Below are 27,431 nucleotides of genomic sequence, written 5' to 3' on the forward strand. Positions count from 1 at the left end.
CATGCAGAGCACTACTGGATGATATCTGTCTGTCTGTCTCACCACTGAACTGGCAGAAGGAGGAGAAGAGCAGTGAGGAAGGGCATAATCCTAAAGCCTGTGTGAAGATCTAGAAATTAAAAACTTTAATACTATTTGCAATGACAATTTTTAACTGCAAAGAAATTGTGCCTTGCTGCCTGTTACATTGTGGCCTTATTTATGTATCAATATGCTTGCTGTGTTTTGTTATTTAGATGAATTATTTCAAACTTTGACTGGCAATCCCACAGTTTACAGAATGTGTTCATATGAAATTAAAGCTGAATGCTGGCACTCTGTTATACAGAGTGTATCCCCACAGCAGGTAAGCAATAATCATCCAGAAATGTTCTGCCACATGTATCTGATCACTTAAATTAATCTTTAATAGGAAATTATTCTCAAAAACTGGCATCTAATTCATCTCACTGCGTTACAGATGGAACCACACTGTTTACACATTCATAAAACACCAGAAACAGCTACATGAAATTTTTTCATTTTTCACCCTGTTTTTTCACATGGCACACAGAAATTTTCATAAAATTGGCTTATGTGCTGCATAATCTCCAATAGCAGATTTGACGCTGTATTTTGAAGTCATTTTGGTATTTCCTCATTGTGATTTTGTGATTAAAATCCATAATTCTAACCATAATGAAGTCAGGAAAGCTTTAGAATTCTCCGAGACTGCTGGGATAAATTAGTTGTGAGTAATAATTCCCATTCAATGTCCTGTGTTAAAATCTGAAAATACAACAGTACCATCTGGACTACAACAAGTTAGGTAGTTAATGTTAAGTAGAGGAGGTGCACAGGGACCTGTGCTGTATCAAGTAATGCAGCATGTGATCACTATGACAACAATGCAACTTCCATTGCTAATGCAATTATAGGTAATTGAGAGACAAAAATAGGGATGATTATTTTTTTTTTCTCAGTAGCGTTTTAACTGCCTGTAATTCCTATATAGATACCTGCATGAAATTATATGCATTTATACTATTTAGCCACTGGTAAAAAGAGAATGTTCCTTAGCTTTGGTGTTCCCTTGTAATTACATCTCAGCTTGCAATCTTTGCCATTAAAAAATGCTTATGTGAGGAAGGGAAGGCAAAATAAAAAGACACTGGTTCAACACTTGTACCTCCCAAGTACAAGTTTAATACTCTATCATGACTATTCTCACATTTTTCAAAACTGCTGAAAATTAAATGCAGAAGCCTTTTCCATATCAGGCCAGTGTTTAGCTCAGGAGAACCTGGGACGTAGGTAGCAGTTACCCTCAGGCTTGTGCAACCTGAGAACTCGACAAACCCTCAGTACCTTTTGTTGCCTTCTTGTCGAGAAAACTCTCCCCTCCTTACTAACCACTCTGGCTAATAATGAAAAATGCTACCATTTACATCTTCACTTTTTATCCTCTGAACCAAATGGCTGAAATCGGCAGTAAGAATAATTCAATGTGACAGCTTATCTTCTTGCCCAGTGGGGGTCTTTACTGAAGTGTGGCTATGAAAGCAATTTCTGTGTTGATGATGATGACTGAAACCTTTATGATTCAGGTCCAAACTAGTTTAAAAAAGCCGGAGGATCCCACCACGACATGCCACAAGTATCTTCCCATTTAAAAGGAGGTGAAATTGAGATGATACATAGTGCACATGGTACTTGGATTCTTTAAATAAAGCCACATAAACAATGTTGTATATAATGGCATATTGTAGCAGAAGTGCTTGTAAACTCTTGTTTGCAGATGTTAATAAGACAGCCATGAAAATCCAGATCTAAAGCTTTGCATTGTTACTTTTCAGCCAAAGGATTTGTTCTAAAGTGCCAAGTAACGAGAAATAAAGTAACGAGAAATAAAATAACAAGAAATAAAGTAACGAGAAATAAACTAAATCATGGGAAAACAATAAACTTGATTACATCTCAATTATTGAAGAAAACAAAGCCAACCCTCAGAAACTTCTTTGGATACTATTCTAATTTCCTGTGTCTATAGAATTGCTATTCTGCTTGCAGCACAATCTTCCTGAGCTTAAAAGGCCTAAATGTAAGACATACAGTTTTAAGTTATGTGAGGATGATATCAGCATCCAAGGTGACAGAAGAGAGAAACAGAGTGAATATATTTTCTTATATAAAGAAAACATACATGCATAGGCATATATAAAACACTGTTATTTATGCCAAACTCTGTTATGAATACAGCTGTTTTATATATATATAAAATAATATAAATATATAATATATAATACACAAAAATATATAAAATATAGTAATGTTTTCATATAATAAAAGGCCACTATATACAAATTTTATGTGGCGTGTGACATTATAACATATGAAATATTTGAATGTATATCATGTATTATAAAAAGAAATAGCTTCTAAATACTACCTTCTATGTGAAGGGAACTTCCAAAGTAAGCTGCTTGATGTATAGGAAGCCTTAAGTATTGTATTTCATAAATGTATAATAAAGTTTTGATACTAATTAACTTACATTGTAAGTTACTTGTAATTACATCACAATACATTTCAAAAGCTTAATTCTGATTAACTTCCCTATAACAATGGGATTATTTCTAATAGAAACTTGCATAAATGGGTTCAATAATTCAGATCAATACAAACTGCTGCATAAGCTTAAATTCATCCATTGGTGGAAAAGCAGAGACTTAATTAGCTGTATCTTCACATCCTTTCTTTCAAGTCAGTTTACATTTCCAAAACCAAATATTCAAAATAAAGCCAAGTAATCCAAACTGATGAATACTGACCACAGTAGTTCTTTTTAATTTCAGATGTATGTGAGGAGACAGAACAAACTTCATCCCTATGGCAGCAGCTTGTCATTTGCTCTTTTTGTTATGACTTCAACCTTCAATGGGTCCACAAAAAGCATCAATAAAAAGTGGCCTGACATGCCAGAGAAACTCATTGGTACATGACAAAGCATGTTCTTTAACACTAAGATTACTACAGTGGTATACTGGGTCTGGTTGGGATGGAGTTACTAAATTAATCTTCCCAGTAGCCCATGGGTGTTGTGTTTCCCAGCTGTGGCTAAAACCATGCTGGTACCAGGCCTCTGTTTTGGCTTCTGCTGGACAGTGATTGTCCAGAAGCATTAAGGTTTCTCTCCACAACCTTCCCCTTGAAGGCTGGGAGGAGGCAGGTGGGTAAGAGGTTAGACAAGGACATAGCTGGGAATTGGTCATGGGAAATCCCATACCGTACAACATCATGTTCAGCAATAAAAACTCAGGAAATGGAAGAGGAAAGGAGTATGTTTAGTGCTATGGAGGTTCTCTTCTAAAACAACCACTACATGTGCTGAGACCCTGCTTTCCAGGGAGCAGCTGGACATTTGCCTGCTGATGAAAAGTAGTGAACAAATTTCTCTTTTTTACTTTGCTTGCATGTGTAGCTTTGGCTTTTCTTATTAAATTGTCATCTTAATCCCCAAGTCTTTTCGGCTTTCTTGTGTTTTTATCCTCATCTCTCAGGAGAGAGAAGACAGCTAAAGGTAGGTTGGGTGTTTGGCTGCTTGTCATGGTCAACCTACCGCAACTTATTTAGTGCAAATGGATGTCTACATTTCAGGAAGAGAGGGCATTTTGCAAGACCAAAGCAGTATGTCATATTTTGGTTTTTTTCATGGTAGCATCTATCTCTTTGAGAGTTGTGGCTAGCACAGGTTTTCCCCATGAGAAGTTTTCTTGTGTTTTGTAAATAAAGATAAAGTTTGGATGTTGTTGGAACAGTGTCCCAGAACTTGGGCAGTGCAGGCCTGGCCAATCAGGCCTGGGGAAAGGCTTCTGACTGACCAATCTGGGTGACTTTTGAGAACTCTATATATGTGATGAAATCAAAACAATAAAGGTCATTCCTTCTTGCCACTGAGAACTGATGCATTCATTACTCTGCTAGCTGCTCAACAGCGACAGAGAGTCTCTTAAATTAAAGTAGGAAATGAAGAGGACGTGCATTTCTTAACCATAACTTTGCAGATATTTTCTAATGATATCCAAAATCACTAAACCAGTAGGTTATCTATCCTTGAAGATATTCCAAGTCCAACTCGACATGGCCCTTAGTAACCCAATGTAGCTTTGAAGTTAGCCTTGCATTTAGAGAGTGACATGAACTCCAGTAGTTAGTTGTTACCTGAATTATTCTAGGGTTCTGTGATCTAGTACTCTTTGCTTCTTTCATAGCACTATTTGAAAAAGCCATTTACAGCTGTTCAGCAGGCTTGTAATGGCTTTAATGTCGAGGTAATTTTCATGATAACCCAAGCTGCCTGCATCCAGGAGTTGGGCTGCTTGTTCCTTCTGTCTTTTCTAGTATTCTCTTTTTTTCACCAACAAAGAAACCACTAATCAGAATCAACTTGAATAAGTACAGGTAAGTGGTTGACAAGGTAGTGCCAAAGAAAATACTGCCCTAATTCTCAGTTACTCATCTCAGACTGGAAAAAATCAAACCCAGTAATCACTATTTTAATTAAGTTCGAGCATTTGTTACATGCACTGATGTGCAAGCATGGGGACCCACTTCAGTTCTCTGAGGAACACAGGGAAGCCAGAAGGCATCGAAGCCAGGACCCACAACTTCTAGTTGCAAAAATCCCTCCATAGCAGTCATCTAGGAAACAAACAAAATGTGTGAGGAGTTCCCCCTTTTCAGGGCAGTCATATTATTGACCTATGATCTGCGTCTGACTTACAAGAACTTTTCACCTCCTCCTGTGCTGGTGAGTGGGGAGATTTGAGAGTTGCTTTCCACTGCACCCTACACAGTCTACAATGTAAAGCCATCATCTCCATCATCTAAGCATGGTTCCTACTGCAAGAAAGGTAGGGCCACATTGACATGATCACTGGCAGTGTCAGGACCATCTTTTCTGGATCACTCTGTATTTTCTGAATATGAAGGATGTATCAGTGTATCAGAATATAGGTGATCTCTCCACAACTTACCTGTCAATAATGGCACACATGTCAATGGTGACGTTCGCAAAGCTCCCCAGCTGGCCTTGCTCTACTGCATGCAGATCCACCAGCTGATCATCCACGTGAATAAACTGCATACATCCTTGAAAAGAATGCTCAAATAGCGAGTGATCCGAGTCATTCATCTGTATAGGAAACCCTGTAGAGAAGCAAAATAAAAAGCATTATCAACATCATCTACTATTACTTAAGCCAGGATTTTTTCAAAGGAAAAGAAAGACATGTTTCCTAGATTAGGGAAGAAAATAGAGTGGTAAGGAAATATTATAAATTTATTAGTTTACATTGCAATTTTATTGACTTAAGTAATTGTTAAGTACCTGAAAGAATTTATACAGTACAGCTGATGATTCATTAATTTTTGTCTAAAGGACGGAAGACTCCTGCTACCTTCTTTTCCAGTCCTCTCTACTGCTGTCTCTCATTCCTTGTTACTCATACCAGTATTATTGGAATAGGAAAAAAATTATCTCCTTGCTATATTTGAGAGCCCACATTCTAATTTCTCTGATTTTTCTGACTAAAAATGCAGCAGTGAAGTGAATTTCCAATTCAGTCTTCTTTAGAACTAGGCTTTCACTCTTTGTCACTTTGTCTTTTTGTTCATGGGCAAAGAATACTTGTGCTGGAAACTTTCTGTAAACTTGAAAATAGTCATAACATCTAATGTCCTGGATCACTTCTGAGGAATCTGAGGACATTATGTATACACTCTGAATACATTCATTTTCTTGTCTATTTGAAGGTGGTTTATAAGAGATGAGAATGACTTAGTGTCTGGCTCAGGCTAAAAGGCAGGGAGACAGAAGATGTTTGTATGCAGTTGTTTAACTGAATGCCCTTCAGAAGAGAATGTGTCAATTTGCTTGAGAAAAATGTCCTTGATAAGACAGTGGAGAGCCTCATTCACTACTTATAAATCTTTAACAATGAACTCCCTGAAAAAGACAGAATGTATTAAAGATGGGAGCAGGAAGAATGGGAGAGGGGATAACGACAATTTATTGAAAAGAAGTTAAAGAAGGTAAAAATCCTGGAATATGCATAATGGTTTTGCAGATTTCAGCTAGGTAGATGACCAGCCATGCAGTACTTGTCTGACAAGGGTAAAATATGGTACACATATGCTTTAGTAGCTAAGACAAATTATACAGCTCCTATTCCTTCTCCCACTTTTCTATCCACCTTGCCAATCTCCAATGCCTTATGCCCTCTTCAATAGCATTTGTGGAGACAGGAGAATAAGAGATTATCAGACTTACATTATTTGAACAGTGGCAGAAAAAAGAAGTAATGAACATAATTTTAAATTCTGTTCCTGAATACAGTTTATCACATGCCACATAAATAGTTGAATTAGGTAAAAAAAAAGGCAATAAGTAGAGAAACAAGCAACTAGAACTTGAGGTCAGATGATGCCTAATAAGCCACCTATTACTAAAAAAACCCACAACTCAGTTGCATATAAGCCCTTGCCAAAATCTAATTAAGACACATTTTAACTGAAAGGCTTTGCTGAGATTTCATATCATCATTAATGCTTTTTAAAATTTTCTAATGTGACCAGGCCCGTCAGCTAAATTTACTTCTGGTAGCTTCTAAACTTCCCTGACTCACTTCAGTAAGCCCTCATTTCAGAGTTCCCTGATGGTGGCATAAAATTAATCAGGGATACTATAGCAATTAAGCAGGGACGGACAACACTAAAAGTTAGTTCTGACAGATATTTCTAGAAGTTGGGCTTGCCTGGAGGTTGTATCACCTTAGGACTAAAATTGTGACACTATTGCAGGGAGCCATAAACTGCTATGAGACAGATAAATAACCCCGTCACACTAACACACATTCGCTGGAGAAGGAAAGGCTCCTTGGGAATCTCCCAAATGCTTAATTAGTGCATAATACCCTCATCAGATCAAATGCCACACTTCCAAAAAAACCCAACCAACCAAAAGGAAAAAAGTGATAATCATGGATTATAGGAATTGTTATTTTGGACAGGAAGAAAAATCAAGTTGTAGGGACATGACCTATATTGTTTTCTCAGCATGGGCAGTGGCTAATGACTTATGTGATGAAATGAGGACAGGGCTTTCAGAAGCCTGCCTCCAACTTTTTTTAAGTTATTATTTCTAGTGACTGATTAAACTGATTTATGTGAGGCTTTACAGCCAACAATACGGAGAGACAAAAGTGCAAGTTAATTCTCTGTTATTTGATGCATGCAAGCACAATATTTGCATATTCCTTCCACACACTTTCTCCAATTATATTTAAAGAGCTCACTCTTTCAGTATAATCATCTGTTTTTAAGCTGTCACTGAACCCTACAACTAGTCCCAAGCAAGAATCCCCAAACTAACACAAATCACATGGTCATTTTGTTTTTTAGTGTATTAGCAGGCAGGGCAGGAAACCTGTGTATCATCTTTGGGTTCAGGAAACATATGAAATTCCTTTGTATTAAATATTAAATGAAAGGTTACCAACACTGGGGTAAACAGTAACATTCATGTAAACCCTGCAAAGTCAAGTTATACCAGTATATCTGACTTAAATGAAAGATTATCCACCATCCTACAAACACTAACTGAAAAATAAAATCAAAACCAAGAGCCACAATTCACTGTTGACATCAAAAAGACTATGAACCAAAAATCTAAGTTAAAATCATATAATTATATTCAGCAATTTAACACCATTCAAGAACTAACCACAGAGGTATTTCAATACAGGATTCTCAGCCTCACTGCATCTGAAATATGCACAACATTAATGCACAGTTATTACTGCTCTCTGGTACACGGTCTGCATTTTGCTACTGGATGAACCTGCAAACAAGAAAGCGGCAGGTTAGTCCTTCAGCCTTGAGGGAGACGCCAGGTCCTTGGGTTCACTGGCTGGAGTAGGAAGGAGTTATGGAATAGACCAGAAGTGGCAGCTGTTCCTAACCTGACTACATAAATCAAGCTTTCCTCTGTTATCCAAGGGAGTCATGTACACTGAGTGTCAATCAACTTGGGATTCTGAATTTTTCTAAATCTATCAATGGATAAAGACTATAATTTTCCCATTCAAATGTCTTTGTTTGCCTGTCTTGCTGCTATTCCCTTTGCTGTTTCTTGTCATGTAAGAAACTGGAACAGGCGGGAGTTTTATGCACTAGTACAGCACATTTCATAAACTGTCTATGGGGCTGGCTGGGTGTCAAAGCATTTCAATCATGCTATACTATAACAGATAATTATGCAAAGAGATAATTTCAAAAAACAATTCACACTCCAAAGGGAATGGAAGAATGTATTTTTTTTTTAACCATATGTTTCTCAAAAGAAAAGCAAGTAGATAAGCCTTGTATTTTTTTTTCTTTTTTTTTTTGAGGTGCTAGCTATACAGTCTAATGTCCATTAATCTTGGTGAGACCTGGACACATAAGACTATTCTGGTCAGAATCATTTGGGGCAAAGCTTCTGCCTCAAATGTAAACCTTGAAATGACCTACTACCTCGTGGTTGTTAATTCAATACACAAGACAATGCCTTCCCCTTTCAGATTTCCATTATTGAGACATGATTCACTTCCTCATCTTTCCCACAGTGAATGAAATTTTATATAAATGAAGTTCTCTAACTGAAGCTGACAGTAATGCTGACACTAGAAAGGCTAAGTAATGGATGAACAATTTGGACAGCACTTCATTGATCTTTGTGTTGACAAGAAACTATGTACATTTTCAAAATGCACATAAAATTCAGTTTGCACAGTTTGCACAGTTCTAAACAATGTTCATGCTTATGATTACAAATGCAACTTGAAGTCAGGCAGACTCCATTATCCTGTAATTTCTACATCTTTCTGATGTAGAGAGTCTGTATACTATTATTTCATTTTTCACATTTTAAGCCCAAGAAGAGAGTGATTATACTGTAAAGGTCAGACAGGGATTAAATCTGAATTTTTCTTTGTTCAAGAAAACTTGTTTCCAGGACTTCATTCTGATGTACCAAACAGAAAACGGCCAAATTCTAGATCCAGCTCCTGGTCTTAGTTAAAACTTTCAAGAAAAATAAGGAAGCATAGATTTTAAATTAATGCTATTTTCTATGTTAAAAGTCACTTTAATATAATAAATTAAATTAATTAAATAAATTATAAGTACAATAAAGCAGCTATGAAATTAAAAACTTATTCCTTTTCCAGTGTCAAGATCTATTATGTCTCTCTTCAAATCAGCTGAGTAATGTTCTACCAAAGACATTATAAAAAAGGAAGTTGAAAGAGGAATACGTTCAGGGTCATGGTAGAATAGCAATATAGTTATATAGAAGAACATACAGTCAGAACATCTGATGCACCACCTGTTTCTGAGATCTGACCTAAGAATGAAATATCATACTAGACTCTGGATGTGCAATCAGAAATTATTTTGTACCCCTATATTAAACACTCAGATTTTCTTTGAAATGTAATGCAAATTCTATCATAACGAGAAGAAAGTTTTTCTTTATGGCATTACGGGTCTTATTCTTTTGCATTATTTGTATGTTAATGATGGGGCAATGATTGTATACAGATGGTACTTGATATTTTATTTCTTCAAAAGAAAAAATACACTAAATTGAAAAAGAAAGTACCTATTGTCTTAGAAGTCTAACTGGTAATACATATTGTCTTCCACTAGTTACATGGGTAGCTTGAAGATATAGTAATCAATAGAAAAATGGACTGATTTCAAGTCTGACAGTGATTTTTATTTGTAGGGTATTTCAAGGATGTGCCTAGGATCCCTGCTATGCATAATGAGAGAAATAAAACAAAATTCTTTATCTGTCAGGATAAATAGCAGCGCAGTCTCATTGAAGGGTCAAGTAACCAAATTTTCTAAACATCAAACAGAGTTAAAAGATGTTATTCTGAATCCACAGAACAAAACCCAAATTCAGTGCTTAACAATGTACTTAGACTAAAGATATAGCTGATGTTTCACATGTCAACAATGAGAATAGACACTGAAAGAAAATCTTGATCCACCTAGCAGTTCAGATTCACTGTAGTATTATATCCTGGTTTCAATCAGACCAGAATGGGGCCCTCAGTGTGAAGTGGAAGAAAGGCAATTACTGTGGAAAACTAGAAGATTCAAGCTTCAAGAGCATGAAATAAAATAAACAAATTGCAGAAGGGATTAAGCATGAATTAAAATAGAATATTTCTTTTCATTTCATTGCATTTCTGTAGAGATCTTTTTTTTTTTTAATCTGTAGTCATCCTTCTGTATTAGGGAATCTGAAGACTAAGGATGGGGTTTGCCATGACATTTGGATCCCATGTCTAGCAACTGTAAGAACTGTTCTGACAATCATAGAATCATATAAGGATGAAAATAAAAATGAAAATAAACTTGACTTTAGTGTTTTTTAGCTTGGTGAAATGTAGAAAGGCAAACCAGAATAGACACTACAATTTTTCTCTGTTTGAAGCTCACCAACTGCTTGAATAACTAATTTTCTAATAAATGAATCTTTATTTTGCCCTCATTGTTTTGTTTATGGAAATATAGAGGTTGATAGCAAGGCAGTGCATTCTATCCCAAAAAATCTAAATTACTAACCCAAGAAACCTAAATATGTCTCTTTACACAGAGAAAAACAGACTTTACTAAAGCTAGAGTTTAGAAGAAGATGATGATGTGCTTCTTGCACTCCTGGGGCACAGATGAACCCCTTGGTAAAATAAGCTAGCATTAATGAAGTCTCTGGTGGACTTCCCAGAATCTTTTCTATGCATTTCATCTGTAATATGATGAAAAAGTTTAACTCGATCTCATAAGCCTTGGCAACACTTTCTACCAGTGGTGTGATTCCTGATTTTTTTGTCTCCCTTGACAATCTGCTCTTCAGCCATATCTTCTCTAAGAATATTTTATCACCAGCTTATTAAATGGAGCCAGTTGTGGAGAAGTATTGAGGTTTTTCAGTCTTCCTGTATACTGTTATTCCTTAACCCTCAGCTATATTTCCTTTGCTGTATTGACACTGATTCAGTACCTACCAGCTCTTGATAGACAGAATTTTTAAAAAGAAGCTTCTACTACCTCTCTACTTGAGGTATGAGGAATACCAATACAGCACTACAGATTTCCTTTATTATGTGCCAGAGAAATTCTAGAGGTATATGATCAAGCCATACATACAGGTCATGTAGAGCACTATAGGTTATCTGTTCATGTAATTATATTGGTAGCGTTTATAAGTAGTCATCAAAGAAAGAAATAGACAGATCAGAAAAAGTCCACAAGATACTTAGATGATAACAGGTGGGTAACCAGCTGTGAACAGACTCTTCAAGCAACAACACAACTTGCATAAATACAATTTTACAGGATATTAAATGCCTAGGATGACAGCCCAGTAAAAAAGTAGAGGAATACAATTTTGAAGGCACTGACAATTGCATAAACAAAAGCCAGGAATAGTGTATTTGGTAGCAAAGTGGAAAATTGCTGACAGTAACAAGGGAAGGATAAGACTACAGTATAATTGTCTCTTTTACCAGATTTGTTGATTCTGTACTTCTCTCAGATTGCTGTGGACCTTAGTGTGAACAGCAGTGGACTTGTCAAGAGGAACTGTTTGGAGACAATTTTCCAGGTGGCTGGCCATCGAATTCAAAGTATTCAAATATATTTGGGGTTTCCAGTTATTACTGTTGGAAAATAGCAGGTTTGTAAACCAAGTTGCATGGTAATATGGTACCAGTTGTTTCAATTGAACTGCAATGGGCACTGAAATACATCTCACCGTTAACTATGACATCTTTTTCTCTTCCCCTTAGTTTTCTATACCAAAGGATTTTTTTTTATTTTTTACCTTAAGTAATTACAAATATGGTATCTCTCAAATTTTCAAAGTAATTTCCTGAAATACATGTAGAAATACAATAAAGAGATTATCTGGAAGATTGTACCCAAGTACAGTTCTCTTCCCAAATCACATACCAATTGGACTACTTGTTAAAAAAATCCCTGTACTATATTGCTACTGGGAGCAAATTTAACTAATTTAGCAGAACACAAGCATGCTTTTCATTCACGAGAAATTATTTCAGTCTTTATAAATACAAGACATCCTAAATAGCTGTTTGTTCAAGTAGCTAACCTTCATACACTAGTTCAAATAATTCTGAAATGGAAAAGAAATATTTTCTGATAATCCAGAAAGACTTATATATTCAGAAAAGATACTACATATTAGTGTTCTCAGATAAAAATATTTAAAGGAAAAAGACCTACTGCAAACCAGGTATGACAACAGTCTCTTTGGAAATTGCTACTGCAGTCTTAACTTCCCTAAGGGTCATACAAGACCTTGCAAACCCAAGCATATACCAACAGTAACTAAAATATAAGATGAACTATGACTCAGTGGTGGAAGAGAACAAATGTAATTATTGCATGAGACTGGTTTTACTGATTTTGTTAGACATGGAGAAGATGAGCCTAATGTCTCTCCCAGCTCCATGACTGTGTGAAATATAATGACATCTCCCTCTTTATGGTTATCACTAAAGTTTTTCTGGTTTTCTGTAGATTGGATAAAAGCAAAGTTTTACCCAGGTGTTTGAGGGTTGGAACAAGATATTCTTGTCTGATGAGAAAAAAAAAGCCTAAATATTACTATCAGGTCATGATAGCATCTAAAACTGGGGAGCATAAGGGTAAAAAATCAGGTAAAATAGTTTCAAAAACACTCATAGGTGCTAAAATTGATACTTGTTCAAATAACAACAGAAATAAATCAGGTATTTACTCAATGCACAGATAATTTTCCATTTTTATTTGACTGGCTGTTCTACTTCCCTTGCATTGTGGTTTTTTGCTTTTTCTTCAGAAACCACTTGATTTTTCCAGTTGTTAAACACTTTTAATTCCTGCTTACTTCAATGGCATTTGAGAGTAGTCAGCTACTAAAGACATTAATAAAGAATCCTCATAGTAGAATAAAAAGACAAACAACTACTTTAAAATAAAAGAGAAAATTTGACATATATTTAATCCTTTACTTAGAAAGTGGTAGTGAAAAAAATATGTGAGGACATTGAGATTGTAATAAAGTTAATATAAATAACACCATTAAATGGGACACAAATGAAAAACAGTCCATGTTATTTGAAAAAACTCACTTACTGAGAGGCATTTAAGCGCAGCTGTATGCTCTTAGTACAAAGCTAATTCTGTTTCCTGGCAGAGTAACATTGAAATAAATTAATAACATTTTTTTAAAATAATCTGACAAATTAAAAATAACAAAAAGGTCTTCTTGTTGTTTTAAGATGAAGGTTTTATTACCTTTATATGTCAGTTTCCATTAATAAAAATGTTGTACATGCATGCCTGAAAACCTAAAACTTGAAAGCAGCTAGAGGTCTGCGTTGGAGTAAACTCAAAAGATGTCCTGATATTCCTTTTTAGATAATTTTTCAAATAACTTGCAAATAAGAGTTGAAGGAACAAGTTTCAATCATCACTTACTGACTTGCAAAGAAGTAAGAATTATCATTATTACCAGTCCTGGCTAATTTAAGTCAATCTAACACTTTACTGCAATTTCCATCTTATTTCATAGGATGTGATAGAAAACACAGAAAGCCACATAATGATCAAATTGCAGCAAATTTGTACATTACACTACTCATATAATACATCTATCATGGGTTTTCTATTTTATAACAAAGATGATAAATGTACACTAGATTTTCAAATCTAGTGCACATTTACTGCTACTTCACTTATACCAAAAATACCCAATGAAGAAAAAAAAGAATCTAGATACTGATGGAGACAATTCCATTTAGAGAGACAGAAGCAGAAAAAAATGCTCTATCCCTATTTACTGCCTTTAAGAGTCGTAGAGCATTGACATCACACTGTTGGCATTAATTGTATACTCTTATTTGTTGGTTGTTGTAGTTCTGATGGATTTTTGCAGTGTTATGGCAAGCTGCAGGCCTTACCGGAGAGCGTCTCTGCCCAGCCCGGGTCAGTCAGCATCTCAGTGCACCAAACCTTCCCTCAGAAGGCTGGTCACTGTGCTTACACCAGCTGGGGTGCCAATGGCTAGCTCTGGTTTCATCTGCTCTTCGCAACACGGCGGCAGTAAAGGAGGCGAGAAGGGTCACTGCATGATGACCACAGAATCTGTTTATTCACATGATCACCAGAGGCCAAAGACCTCCCACAGGCAAAGACACCCCAGATGCAAAAATACATCGTGGCAAAGGATCTGGAGTTTTCTATAGAGACAGGGGGCAGGGAGAGCACATGGTCCACTGATCTCTGGGCACAGGGGCAGTACATAGGCAGAGTTAGGGTACAGGAACCAACAGGGAAAACCTGAGGGAGTGGCCAGGACCAGGGGTGGGAAAGGCAGCACAGTGTGAGAAGGATAGACATATGAAAAAGAAAAGGGATGGGGAAACTGCAGCTTGTATCACAACAGTTGGTATTACATGAGTTTATCTGGCATTTTCACGTACTGAGAAGTTGTGGTGACAATATCAACATTGTGAATTTACTGTGAATGAAAATGATGGTATAGCAGGCATTGAACCAATTCAGCTACAGATTCACATGGTTTACCTTCACCTAAGACATGTATATTTTAGTCAACAACAATTTTTATTTCACTACAGTTAACAAAGGCATCAAAATGAAAGCATCTAGTGACAAGTAGCTAACCACCCAAGCCAAATTGCTGTGAGCTACTGCTTGTACAACGACAGTATGTCACTTTGAGGTAAACTGCACCAGTTTGGAACTGAATCATGGTTTAGATACCTTAGGCACTATTTCTAGTTTCATGCCATTCAATGCATGTTGTCCACTATTCCCAATTTTCTCACTTAGCTCCTACTGCCCTGTGTCAGCTACTACTACAGACAATACCAACAACAGACAGTACCAACCTCTCCAGACATTTACCAAGAAAATAGAATTACCTATTGATTCCAAAGACTTGCTTGGAACTTAGTTGCTTATAAATTCTTATATGTATTTAACACTAGAAAAGTGATCAGATTTGAAGTGAATTCAGATATTCAGCGCATTTTAAATGTCTATGCCGGCACTTCTGTTAGCAGTGTCTTACAGGCTTTGAACACCTTATATGTAATTTTTCAGACTTCCAAAATGACATTAAACATATCAATCTCTTTATATTCTATTTATGTATACTCATATTAATCTATTTCATATATCACCATATAGATGGTTTCTACAGATCAATACTAAGGATCTCCATTTAATATACCAGGTGGCTTTGAAGAACAACGTTTTTGATTTTTAAGGGGAAAATTAAAAAAAAAAGGAATCTTTAAATATCTATCATAATAATTTTCACTTTTTTATTTTACAATGTGCAGATCTTCCTTGGTTAATCTTATTTTTATATGCATATTCACATAAAATTATATTATCTGAGTAATAAACTACATTAAGTTATTTAGAGCTTAATGAAATTCCTGTAAAGAGTCACTAAATTGAGTGTAAAGGCTGTCCTTATGCTTATTAGAATCTTATGCAAAAGAGATACAGCAATTAAATTTAAAATCTTAGCATTACAAACTGTAGCACTGGTTAACAATTTTTTCACTATTCTCCTACGTTTTCAGTTCATAATAACTTTTAAAGACATATAATAACTGTAAAGACATATGACTCAAAATTTGAAATGGTATTTTTCTTATCAGTTGCATTTTTTAATATGTATTAGATGAAGACAAGAGGAAAGAAAGGCAAGGTAAGGAGGCAAAATTGCATGATCATTCTGACGCTTATAACAAACACAGCAATTAGTAGTGATTAGTAGTCTCTGCCCATTTAATAGACTAGCTATGCCATTTGCTTGTATTATGAGATATTTATAAACTGTTCAAATGACTGACATACATATTTGGGCAAACTGGCTGGTTCAACTTAATAAAGTGTTTAAATCAGTGGTAGAATAGAACTTTATATCCTCTTGATTGTTTGTCTGTTTTCCTTGTGTTTTGTTGGGTTATTTTTGTTCTTGGGAGGTTTTTGTGGGGTATTTTTTTGGTATGTTTTGGGGTTTGTTGTTTGTTTCTTTCTTGTTCAGGTGGACATGATTTAAACAATATTTAGCTTTCTTTTTCCTATTTGGATACACAAATGTAGAAATAGATTGCAACTAAATTGTCTTTCCAAATTTAAAGAAAAATATCAGAGAAACCCTACAATGTAAATGCACATATTGTTTCATTTCTGAATCTGAACTCATTTATCTGGAGCACATATTTTGTAACTATTTCAAGTGAAAAGTTAGAAACCCTTAAAAGTGTTGTAAATGGAAACCACTCACATAGCAGTGCACAGTCAACTTAATATTTGAAAGAAATCCATAAAATTGAATAGAATGAACTCTAGGCAACAATAATAACAACAAAACCCATTTTCTGTTGTCTCCATAATTCCATAAAGCTCTTAGGAGTGGGAATATTTCACTAAGCAGAAAAAAAAACCCAGTGTATTTATCTCTTAACCCTAGGACAGGAATGTTAGAAAGGACAACCATTCCATCACATTTATTAAACTATTTTTTTAAAAATTGATACGCCTCTCAAAAACAAACAACCAAACAAGCAACCAAACAAAAAAACCCCAACAATTTTAATTTTAGAAACCGATCTTTCATCTTGTACAATTAGGAAATTTATGAAAAATTTCCAGCTGTTGAGTTATGGTGCATTTCTTCTTTTTCAGCTCATCCAACCTTTACTCTAGTACAAGTCTGCTCACTCAAAACAAGGAATGCATACAGTAGAGAATTTGTAGAAAGTACAATACAGTAATGAATTTAACTTCAATCTCCTGACTTTTTTAATGATAAAAAAACCCATCAGGCAATTTTTTTCAAAGAAATGGAATGAAACTTCAAACTTAAACCACAAAATAATCTTTCTTTTTTCTTCCCAGGAGAAATATCAAGTCCAATGACGTAAAGCAGATTTCTTATACACCATGGCTGACTGTTCAAAAGCACAGCAGGCATAGCAGCAAAGTCTCATATAGTAGTGATTCAACATAAAGTCAATGAGAGTTTTTTTGAATAGCAAGTTACAGAACTTAACTGTGATAAATTGCCCTAGCCTTATTAAATCATCTCTTGAAAGTGCTTTAGGATGCCTGATATTGATTGACTGACATGAAAAGAAATTATGTTATTTTCTTGAAAGAAAGCTTATTTTTTTTTCTTGGAAATATACACTGTAAAGTACTGAGGAAAAATAATGTTATTGATATACTGAATTCAAGATGGATTTCCTCCTACTGTAATTCTGAATGACTCCTACCAAAATGACTGGAGCAATTCAATGCATTAAGGAAAACTATGCAAAGAATATTACAGCTGCCCAAATATAAAAGAAATCTTACCCTTTTTAATTTTTGGGAAGTTTTTGTTGTTTTTTTAATGTAATATTTATACTCTTAAATATTCAAAATAATCAGAGTAATTATGACAGTTGAAATTGAAAATATTTATTTTGAATAGGAATTCAACTAAATTCATAAACATTAAAAAAAAAAAAATTCCTAAACTAAAAAACAGGTATCTGGCCACCTTCCATTGGTATGGAGACTGGCTTCTTCAGTGATACCTCAGAGAATATTAAAATAAAGACCAAAGTTGCAGTAAGTTATCAAGTTATAAAATCATGAAATAATTTCATTTTAGAGATCCAAATTTTTCTTCAGAGAAAGTCAAATTAGAAAAAGTCGCTTAGGGATGTGTCCAGTCCAGTTCACTTTGTCTGAGGATGGAGATTTCAGAAATTCTGTGGACAAGCTCTACCTGTATTTGATCACTGTCATAGCTGAGAAATGTGTCTTGTAGCTTGTGTCTGCTGCCTTTTATTTTCTTACCATGTTCCTCCAAGAAAAGACTGATCCTTCTTTAAACCCTTGGAACTTCAACTTCAGCTGAGCTTTGGCTTTCCCAGTTCCAGCTCTGAACAATGGGCAGTGACTCTATATTCCTCCTGGGTAGCCAATCCCAGCTTCTGTCTGGTGTGTTGCTTCCTTTTTGCATTTGAGTTTATTCAGGTATTCTCTTTTTCCTATGGCTATTGATAGTTTCCTTTAAATAATACAAATTATTGAAAGTGTTAAACTATGCAAAAAGCCCAGAGCTGTATGTATGAGATTAAATTCCAGATATTTATGTACAAACACTCTTCACTGTCTACTGGGAAAGAACAGGAAAATCAATTGTGATGTAAATTGCCCTATTGTCCACTTCCTTCATAATTGTGTCCTTTGCTGGCTTTTAGAGTGAGGATGGCTTTGGTGGATTTTCTCTGAAATTGAAACACTGGATGCAAGAACAGTGGATGACATTTTTTGCTCTTGTCTGTGAAATATAGGCATGTTGGGGAAGGTCTGCAAAAAGATGAGGTATTTGACTGTAGATGAACTCTGCTAAAAGGTAGAGCACAGGAGTTACAGGAGAGTTATGTTGTGTAAGACCAGGGTGGTTTTGTTGTCATTTGGGACACAAGGAGTTTTTGCAGAGAAAGAAAAAGATCATAAAGGTTATTATAGGGATGCTGGAGTTGGATAGCTTGGGATAAGCTAGCAAATGAATGTCAGTGGAAGAGAAGAGGGACCAAAACATTTCAAAAACCTCTTATACTAAAACGAAATACAGCTGAGACGGAACTAGGAGATTTAAAAGGATATGAAGTATTGCTAACTTGTTCACTGACTGTGTACAACCATTTGATTAATAATTTTGTATCTTAGTGAAATAACACTTAAAGATTTACTTGGTTTGGAAAAGAGACTGAGATAACAACAAGGATTTTCTCTCAGTATGACTTGGATCTTCTAAATGTGCTAAAAGTGAAAGACCAGCTTTCTGAATTTTGTGTCTAAAGTGACCAGAACAGAAAGTATATGCAAAGAAGCACAAAGGAAAATAAAATGTCACTTAGCTCCTCTTGGTAAACTAATAAAGATGTATAGATAATCTGAGTTACTCTACTGACTTCATACAGGGCTCTATGTGCCTAAAATTATAGATGTCACTTCAAAAAAAAAAAAAAAGAGAGGTTTTACATTTGCAGTTTAAGTCCAAAATTACTTATTCAAGAAAGCATGTCAACCATGTATACATAAGTTCAATAAAAAAAGGCTTATTCTCTCAAATTATTTACCTTCTTATCTTGTAGGTAGCATTATCTTGATAATACGGCTTTAAATAGCACCAACAACAGAGTACAGGAGGCCAGCTGCTACATCCTATCTAACTTTATCATCACCAAATTTTGTCTGTGTTGAGAAGATGGTAAGCAGTGAAGTCCTTGCAGCACAAGTGATTGAAAGGTACCCTTGGACATAATAACTCAAACAATACTTAGACAAATTGCCCAGACAGGTGGCAAATGACAGTGCAAATAATTTCTAGGTTGGCTCAGATCACATACCCTGAATTCTAAATTTTTTTCTTGCCTCTATTTTTCCTTTTTCACTTAAATATTTTGTGAGGAGAATTTGAAATGCAAGTGAAAAACTGGAAATATACCATTTCCAGGATTCCGGAGAAATAAAAGGAGGCTTTCTCTTATTGCAGTCAGAGATTAGGTGTGAAATGACAACAACCATATAACACTGCTACATACAGAAAAAAGTTATTGGTATTTCACTCTTCATTTTCTTACTATCAGAAATCAATGTACTTCTGCACAGTGCCAGCCCTAGTCAGGTTCTATTTCTATACATCCACACATGGTATATTTAATTCCCATGTTGGCAATCTGCAAAGTTAACACTCACAAAGCTGTGATTTTGGGGTAGGAATGTGTAGGGCACATTCTGTAAGCAGGAATATTTTTCTGCAAATTTTGATGTTCATTGTAATATTCTCAAAAGAAAAGAACGAAATGAAGTCCAGTTCTAATCTGGGAGATATCCATGGGAATATCTGCACTCTATTTGACTTCACATACATGCATGACAGAGACAAAGGGAAAGAGAGAAAGCAGGATACTGCTAGAGACACACAACAGTATGTACAGCAGTCTCTAGAAGATGGTAATTCTCTAAGTTTTACTGGGCAGTGGGTCTGAGCAAAACGCATCTCCAGCAAGAAACCTGATTTACCAATCCTTAGTGTTTAACACTGAAACCCAAGGACACTCTAGCACAGTGAAGAAATGTTACCAGAGGGCTATCTTTAGGACAACAAGAACCCAGGAAGGCAGTTCTTGTAGCACTGATAGCACTTACAGGAACAGAAAGTCAGAAATTTCTTGACCTGGACTCCAGTTTAGAATTATCAGATTATAATGTTTGAATGTCTTTGCCTTCTTTCATCCAGAGAACCACTACAAACATCTGAACTCTTAGAAGAGTCAGCTTACCTTGTACTTAAAAAGAAGTTAATTTCATTTTGAAAAGTTAGGTTTGCCTTAGAATTAAGTGCTTCCACTTAAACCGTGAAGACAGAGAAGGCTTCTGTGATTCACAGGTACTCAGAGCTTTGCAAAAACTGAAATCTTGCACACAAGACATACACACATGCATATATACTTATATAGAAAAGGGAAACTGCACTCAACAAGTTCAGGTATTGTCAGAGATGTTTCAAATATCCATTTTAAAGATGGATGTTCATAACTGGAAAATGCAGAAAATATGTACAAAATTATAGCAGTGTCAGTCTTCAGGAAAGAGGAGAGAGCTTTGTCAAAATGCATTTTTGTGAGTCATGTCAACTACATTGAACTGAATTGACCTGATTGGCAATGATAAAAAGCAGCTACTTATATAATTTTGAAAGACATTGAGGTCTATCAAATAAGGCATTACAGGCAAAATACTGGATAGCAATGATCTGAAAATAAAAATCAAATTTAATTATGAGAACAATAAGCACAATGATATAGATGGAGAGGTACAACTTGCTTGTTTGTAAGCCCAGCACCGCTAGCAAAGCTAGCACTGATGACTTATAAGCAAAACCCAGCTTTCCATTACATCATTTCATTCTTAACTCACGAGTTAAAAAGTTACACCGTTCAGTTCTGTCACTTAAGTCACAAATGAAAGATAAGCAAATATTCTGATACATATAAAACAAGGAGCACTTGGCTGGAGAGTGAGAGGTAGATTTTCCAAGACAGCAGAAAGTGCATTAGAAGAATTTTACAGCTGCCACTGGAGAGAAGAAAAACTTTAAAATACAATATAATTATTGGAAAATTACGAATTTACCTAAATCAACTGTCCAAATTTATTAATGTAGTTTTAACCATGTGTTCTCACAAACTTAGGTAACTATAGCAAAGCCTCAAAAACTTTAACTATCAAATTTACTTCAATTTTGCCGTCTCATAAAATAGTGAAATCAGAATTTTATTTAGAGAATACAAGCATCAGCTTTTAGAGAAAAATGAGCAAAGATGTTCCCTATCTATTTTTCCAGTTCTACTGCCTTCACAAAAATTTGCAAGGCAGCAAAGCTATAAGCAATGTCTACCTTGAAAATATTCAATCAAATTATTGAATACAGATTTCTCTGCCAATACTGCCACCCAAAATATTTTTCATATTCCTTTTATCAGCAAGGGCCGCTTTTAAATTCTGCACAACAGATGTGCACTTAATATGCATTTACACATATTTATCTTGTCCCCTCTCCCTTCCATCCTCTATTTTCAGTAACAGAAGTAAATTAGAAAGAAAGGATATTTCCTAATCATTCAAGGGGAGAAGCGTTGGACTTAGTGAGTAAGGTAATAGGGGAAAGGGGTTTAAAGTGTTTTAGAATATTGTTTGATAAATGAATGGGAGAAATCATATGGCAGCTTAGTATGATTTTTAAGTAATAAACCAAGGTTGTAATATGAGATTTGGTGTGTAAATTTTTATATTTCTAAGCAGAATTGAAAAAGGTGGGTTGGTGTATGTTCATCATGTTTGTACCATACTTCTATTGTACTGCTTCAGGGCTTCTGTTGACAACCTTCAAGGACAGATGTGGGCTTAGACATTTTTGTTTTTTTAATTCCTGATGTATCAGTAGACTTCTGATGTATTTTCACCCTTTTGTGAAACACTGAATTGCAATAGCAAGACTGAATCTGACACATGGTTAATGTTCCCAGAGCTTTTAAATTCTTGAGTGACTCCCCTTGACCTGCTCATTTAGCATGCTCAGCTAACTGGAACGGCAGATATACCTGGAGAGGCTTAGGGTTTTCCTCTGTGAGTATGATCCTTTTACCTGAATGCACAGGAAATTTCAGATTGGCTCCTACAGGTTTAGGCTATTGGTGCTGCTTCATGAACTCTCCAGTTCTTTTCCTGTGGCTATGAATATTCAGAGGTTTTTCTTTATTTTTCCCTGTGATCAAAAGTTAGGCTTAGGGTTCTGGTGATAGGGGGTCCAAAATCTGTAGGTTTAAATATCTATTTCATAGATTGAGGGAAACAGAAGACACTGACTTTTCAACCTTATGTTTCTATGCCATGTCTAAGATATAGTATTTGAAAGTGCAGAGAATATTTAATAATGAATACACCTTTTAATAGTTTAAATTTTTCTTCCATTCAAAATCACAGTATGTAGATCAAAAAGGCTCAAATGTAAGATTCTGTGCAGAGATAATGTATTTTAATATTTTTACCAAAATTAGCAGAGAATGGGGGAGATTTTCAAGGTGAATTTTAACATTGTAGCTTTGTTGCTGTGTCTTAGCAACTTATAAAACTTAGGAAAATGTGCCTCACATTTTTGCTGATGATGCTAGATTGCAAAAAATGACCAACTATTTCCCTTTTCTTCTCTGCCATTCTACTAGCAGGTCTTTGACAGAGAAAAACATGATAAAATATGCAAAAAATCTTATTTTAAATAAATTTCCATAATTAAGTTTGATTACTTCTATTTCCAAATAACTGCAGATGTTTTTTCCTAATTAACACTGGGAATTTGACTCTGGCACTGACTCTGATGTCTTTTCCTGCAGGAAATTGTGTACTTTTGCCCATTAACTTGAGTGTGTAAAGAATGTCAACATGTACAACCAATCTGTTAGCCACATTTCTTGATTGCTCTTTTTATTGAGTTCCTTCCCTCAGGAGTCTACACTGCTACTATTGTAAAATTATATTGAAAATGTCGTAAAGCATGCGGATTTCTGACTTGACACAAGTATTGAATTTTAACACTGTATATTTAAAAATGCAATTTAAAATATTGTCTAATGATTAGGTCCAGGGGAGAGAAAAAGTTGCAACATGAACAGTTAGTTAAAATAATTACTCCAATAAAAATTATAATATTACTCTCAGGACAAATAATATGCCCTACTTTATCGGGGTTGTTTTATTTCAATTTATTTCACGGGATGGTGTTAGCAGACACCATCGTCAGATGCCTGCTGATTGGACTCTTTGGAAACCTCTGAATGAATACTGAATCTGTGCCTGTTTCCTTAGGCAGGCAAGTCTTGAAACTTCTGATATCTGGGATATCTGTTAGCAAACATGGACATTGCTAAGATTAAAGCAAAACTTCTGGCCTTTCAGATGTTTTTCCCTCAACTTACCTTTTCCATATACTGTCAAATTTCTGTTCTGGCATGTTCTGCATAAGCACTGGCAAATCTTTTTGGCAAGGTGTGTGCATAGCTGCATTTAAGGGCATTTACAAACTGGGTAGGAAATGCATCTCTAGCATGTTTGGAGTCTAATTACTTGCACAATATTGCCCTAATTTATGGAACTCTGTGTTCTTGGAACCAATTTGCACATTTCTTATCTGCTTTAGACATTCCACTGAAAGTTTATCTTTCAAGATGTTTTTAAAATTATTCATAGTGATTAATCATGTTTACATATTTGCATAAGGAGTACTGTATCAAGGCAAATGACTGATCTGTAAAAAGGAAAATTATACTGACATTGCACCTTAACTTAGTGTTAATTGGCCTAGTTCATTAACTTTAGTAGAGGAATATCAGTTTACCAGGTGAGAATTTGCTTCTTTGTCCTGTAAGTTAGAATGAGAGTAAGTTAGTTCTTATGTTGATTTCTGACAGAAGTTTATACTAAACTGTGAAGAACTTTACATGGCAATAAGGACTATTCCCTTATGCACTTTTACAATGTGAATAGCAAGTAATGTAAGAATTAAAACTAATAGGAACTTTAGAATAAAGGTCCTTCTGATATTTAAAATACAAGCTATTATTTTACACAATTTGGTGAGGATTTACTCTATGCAAAGAGATACATGGCATTTTTGTTTTCAGATGAGCTACTCTGTCCTGAGACTCACGTTAAATCTAGAAACAGAAAGATTAAAAGTAAGCAGCTTTGATCTGAATACATTTGACAGTGTCTCATTAAATTTGGCAGAATCTGAACTTTAGAAGTGTCTCTAGTTGTCCAGAAACACAGCTGTTCGATTGACATCATGCTACAAGTGGAGTCCCCCGCATATAAATGAATAGCCCTGACTGGAGATTAGGCCCCTGAGCACAAGAGAAAGCAATCACCAAGGTGTCACAGTCTCTTATTAAGCATGCATAATGTGCTGCCATATCCAGGTCACCTGCAAAGGCTGCATGTTATTAAAAAGAAAAAGTAATAAAATATTTCCCCCACTACTGTGAATCTGCACTATTCAGATGTACCTGATTTTCTCCTGTTTCCATTGTCATGTATTCATTCACCTTTCTTTGAAGCCCTCTACTTCCCTTTTTGCATATTTAATCTTTCCCCTTTTTGCAAATTCTCCCAGTTTTTCAGTCCATTTCCTGCTGCAACCTTGCATTCTGCCCATCTGTGTACTTCTTCACTGCTCTATCAAACAGCTATTTCCCATGGTTCACTGATACCTTTCCCTTCTGTTTATTACTTCCCCTTTTGTCTAATATAAACTTTTTTTTTCAACTTTCATATTCCTGTACAAGTATAAAAATAACTGTATGGTCTCTAAGGTGACCACAGTAGATTCTCAGGAAAAAATACCTGAACACAGCAAGGACAGGGTGATACATCCATTGGCATACTCCCCTGAATTCCTGTGGTGTGCAATAAAGGGACCACCCTGAACCAGTTTGCCCACCTTATTTGTATTTATAGCTGTTGATGGACTTTTTTCTGTGAAGTGAGATAAGTGTTCTCTGAAGCCAGTTACACTGCTCTTGTCTTCAGCAGTGTTTTGCGTTGCATATACTTGCATTCATATTAAACACGCCATTATTGCTTGGCTTGTGAGAAACTCTGAATAGTCATTTCCTATGCACATTTTCCATGCCATTCATGACTGCAAAAACAGATCACATCCCTCCTCATCCAAGAGCAAGATGAGGAGCCTTTTCTGTTCTTAATCTTTTCTCATACAGAAGTCTTGATCTGCTTTATCACCCTTTTCATAACTCTTTTCTACTTCTAATATATCTTTCTGAGACGATCCAATCACATCAAAATGGACAGAACACTCAGAAGGTGGGGGGACATCACTGATTTATGTAATGGTGCTAGCTCTCGTTTTTATTCCTTGTCAGCTCAGTTTCTTGAAGAACCTGTCATAAGGAACTTAGTCTACAGCTTCTTTTGAAATTCAGATATATCAGCTGGCCTGCAGTTTATCCAAATGCTTGCAGAGTGCTGTGAACAGCTGTAAGCCCTCTACCACATCAAAGCTTTATTTTCTTGCATAAATTATTTCTATACTTGATCAGATTTTTATTAACTTGCATCCATTTCAGAAATCAGATTTATTCCCAGACTCTTCCTGTTATCCTTCAATAAGTGTTGTCCTTTTCCCAGCTTCTATACTTCTAGAGTACAGGTTGACAAGAGAGCTAAGTAATCAGTTAATACTAACTTATTTTTCATATTTGACTTCCTTTAGAACTCTGGTGAAGGCTATCTGGTTCTGTCAACATTTCTTCACTTATGTACTCAAAATGTCCCTTCTGCAGCAACTGCAGCAACTAGGTATTGCTAGATCTCTCAGCTCCTCCTTGATTCAACACAGCCCTTCTGGTTGATGCATAGCCACACTACCATCTTTTTGCTTGTTATCTGACAGATTCTAGTATGAAATTTGAGTTCTGCTAGCCCAGCTGCTGTCTAAGTCTCCTGAGTCCCAGGTGTCTTCAGGCCAGAGATGCATCAGAATACATGAAAGTTTCTTATCTTACCAATATTCATTTATTCCCTTTGATGATAAAAGAGCATACTCTCTCATTCCTTTACTATAAAAATACCTCAGAAGAAAATATTTATCCAGTTTGCAATGTACATTCCAAAAGAAGTTCTGTAAAATAATGTTGGCTTGAGTTTTATGTTTAAAATATTAGAATTTTTTTAATCAGACAACCTTACAGAAGACAAAACAGATGACAGTGAAAATTGCAACGTTAAATTTCAGCAGTATTTTTCACCTGAAGTCCATGTTAAGCATGAGAGGGAAAAAAAACCCCTCAAGTAAATAAAACTTAAATATGGATAAAATTATTTAGTTCAATAAGTACTTACTTTGGTTTTTCTATTGTGAAAGCATTTAGATTTTTTAAAAAATGCTCCACAATGGCTGTAATTTCCTTGTAATCTCATTCAAACTTGCACTTAAAAAAGTGTCTTGGGTGTCTAATATTAATCTAGAAGGTGAAGTCAAAATCAAGAGCGCAGTTTAGGGTTCAGTTCTTTTTCTGCACTGGAAACGAGACATTCGAATCTTTAAAACACAGCAAGGAACCAGATTTCTGCAATTTCTCTCAGGTGCTCATGATACAATCACTGCAGTAGCAGAGGTAAAGAAATAGTCTCCACTAAAATGCAGATCGAGAAATAGAATGCAAGAATGCAAGAATGTGTGCCCTGTGCCATGTGACGTGCTGAATATCACAACTACCGTTTTGAATTGAAACTAGGAGAGAGACCCAAACAGTGCCTGAAGGTTTTAAGTTAGCAAAACTGTCACAGTCAAGGACATTAATCTGGAAGCATTGACAAGTGGACTTAGTTCTAAAAACTAAGGTAATTTCAAATGGAATTCAACTGTCATTAAATCATAACTACATTACTACTATATTTCTTTCTGCTATAGTTGTCCTTAATGCATTAAATGAAGAGCTTTTAATGTAAGTTCTTCCTGGAAATGGCTTCAAGTCTGCTTACCTAATGATACAGAAACATTTAGATTTTACTGTAAATTCATAGTGAATTATTTCAGAGAATGAACACATAATTCAATTATCATAACATTTTTGGAAAAAATAATATTTTACTTTCTACTTAACCTTTTAAATCTGCATTTTTATGCAAGGTATTTTATTTTATACAGT

The 27,431-nt window shown here is 35.4% G+C and overlaps 1 protein-coding gene across 1 annotated transcript in view; it reads right to left on the reverse strand.

The window, feature by feature from the left end:
* CNTNAP2 (contactin associated protein 2) overlaps nt 1-27,431 on the reverse strand; it is a 716,903-nt gene that overhangs the window by 395,236 nt on the left and 294,236 nt on the right. The window contains exon 10 of the mRNA XM_085049831.1: nt 5,016-5,187. Within this exon, the coding sequence (XP_084905957.1) occupies nt 5,016-5,187 (172 nt within the window). The remainder of the gene's footprint in view (nt 1-5,015; nt 5,188-27,431) is intronic.

Source organism: Lichenostomus cassidix, chromosome 2, assembly GCF_008360975.1.
Source record: "Lichenostomus cassidix isolate B80296 chromosome 2, HeHo_3.0, whole genome shotgun sequence".
Classification (NCBI taxonomy): domain Eukaryota; kingdom Metazoa; phylum Chordata; class Aves; order Passeriformes; family Meliphagidae; genus Lichenostomus; species Lichenostomus cassidix.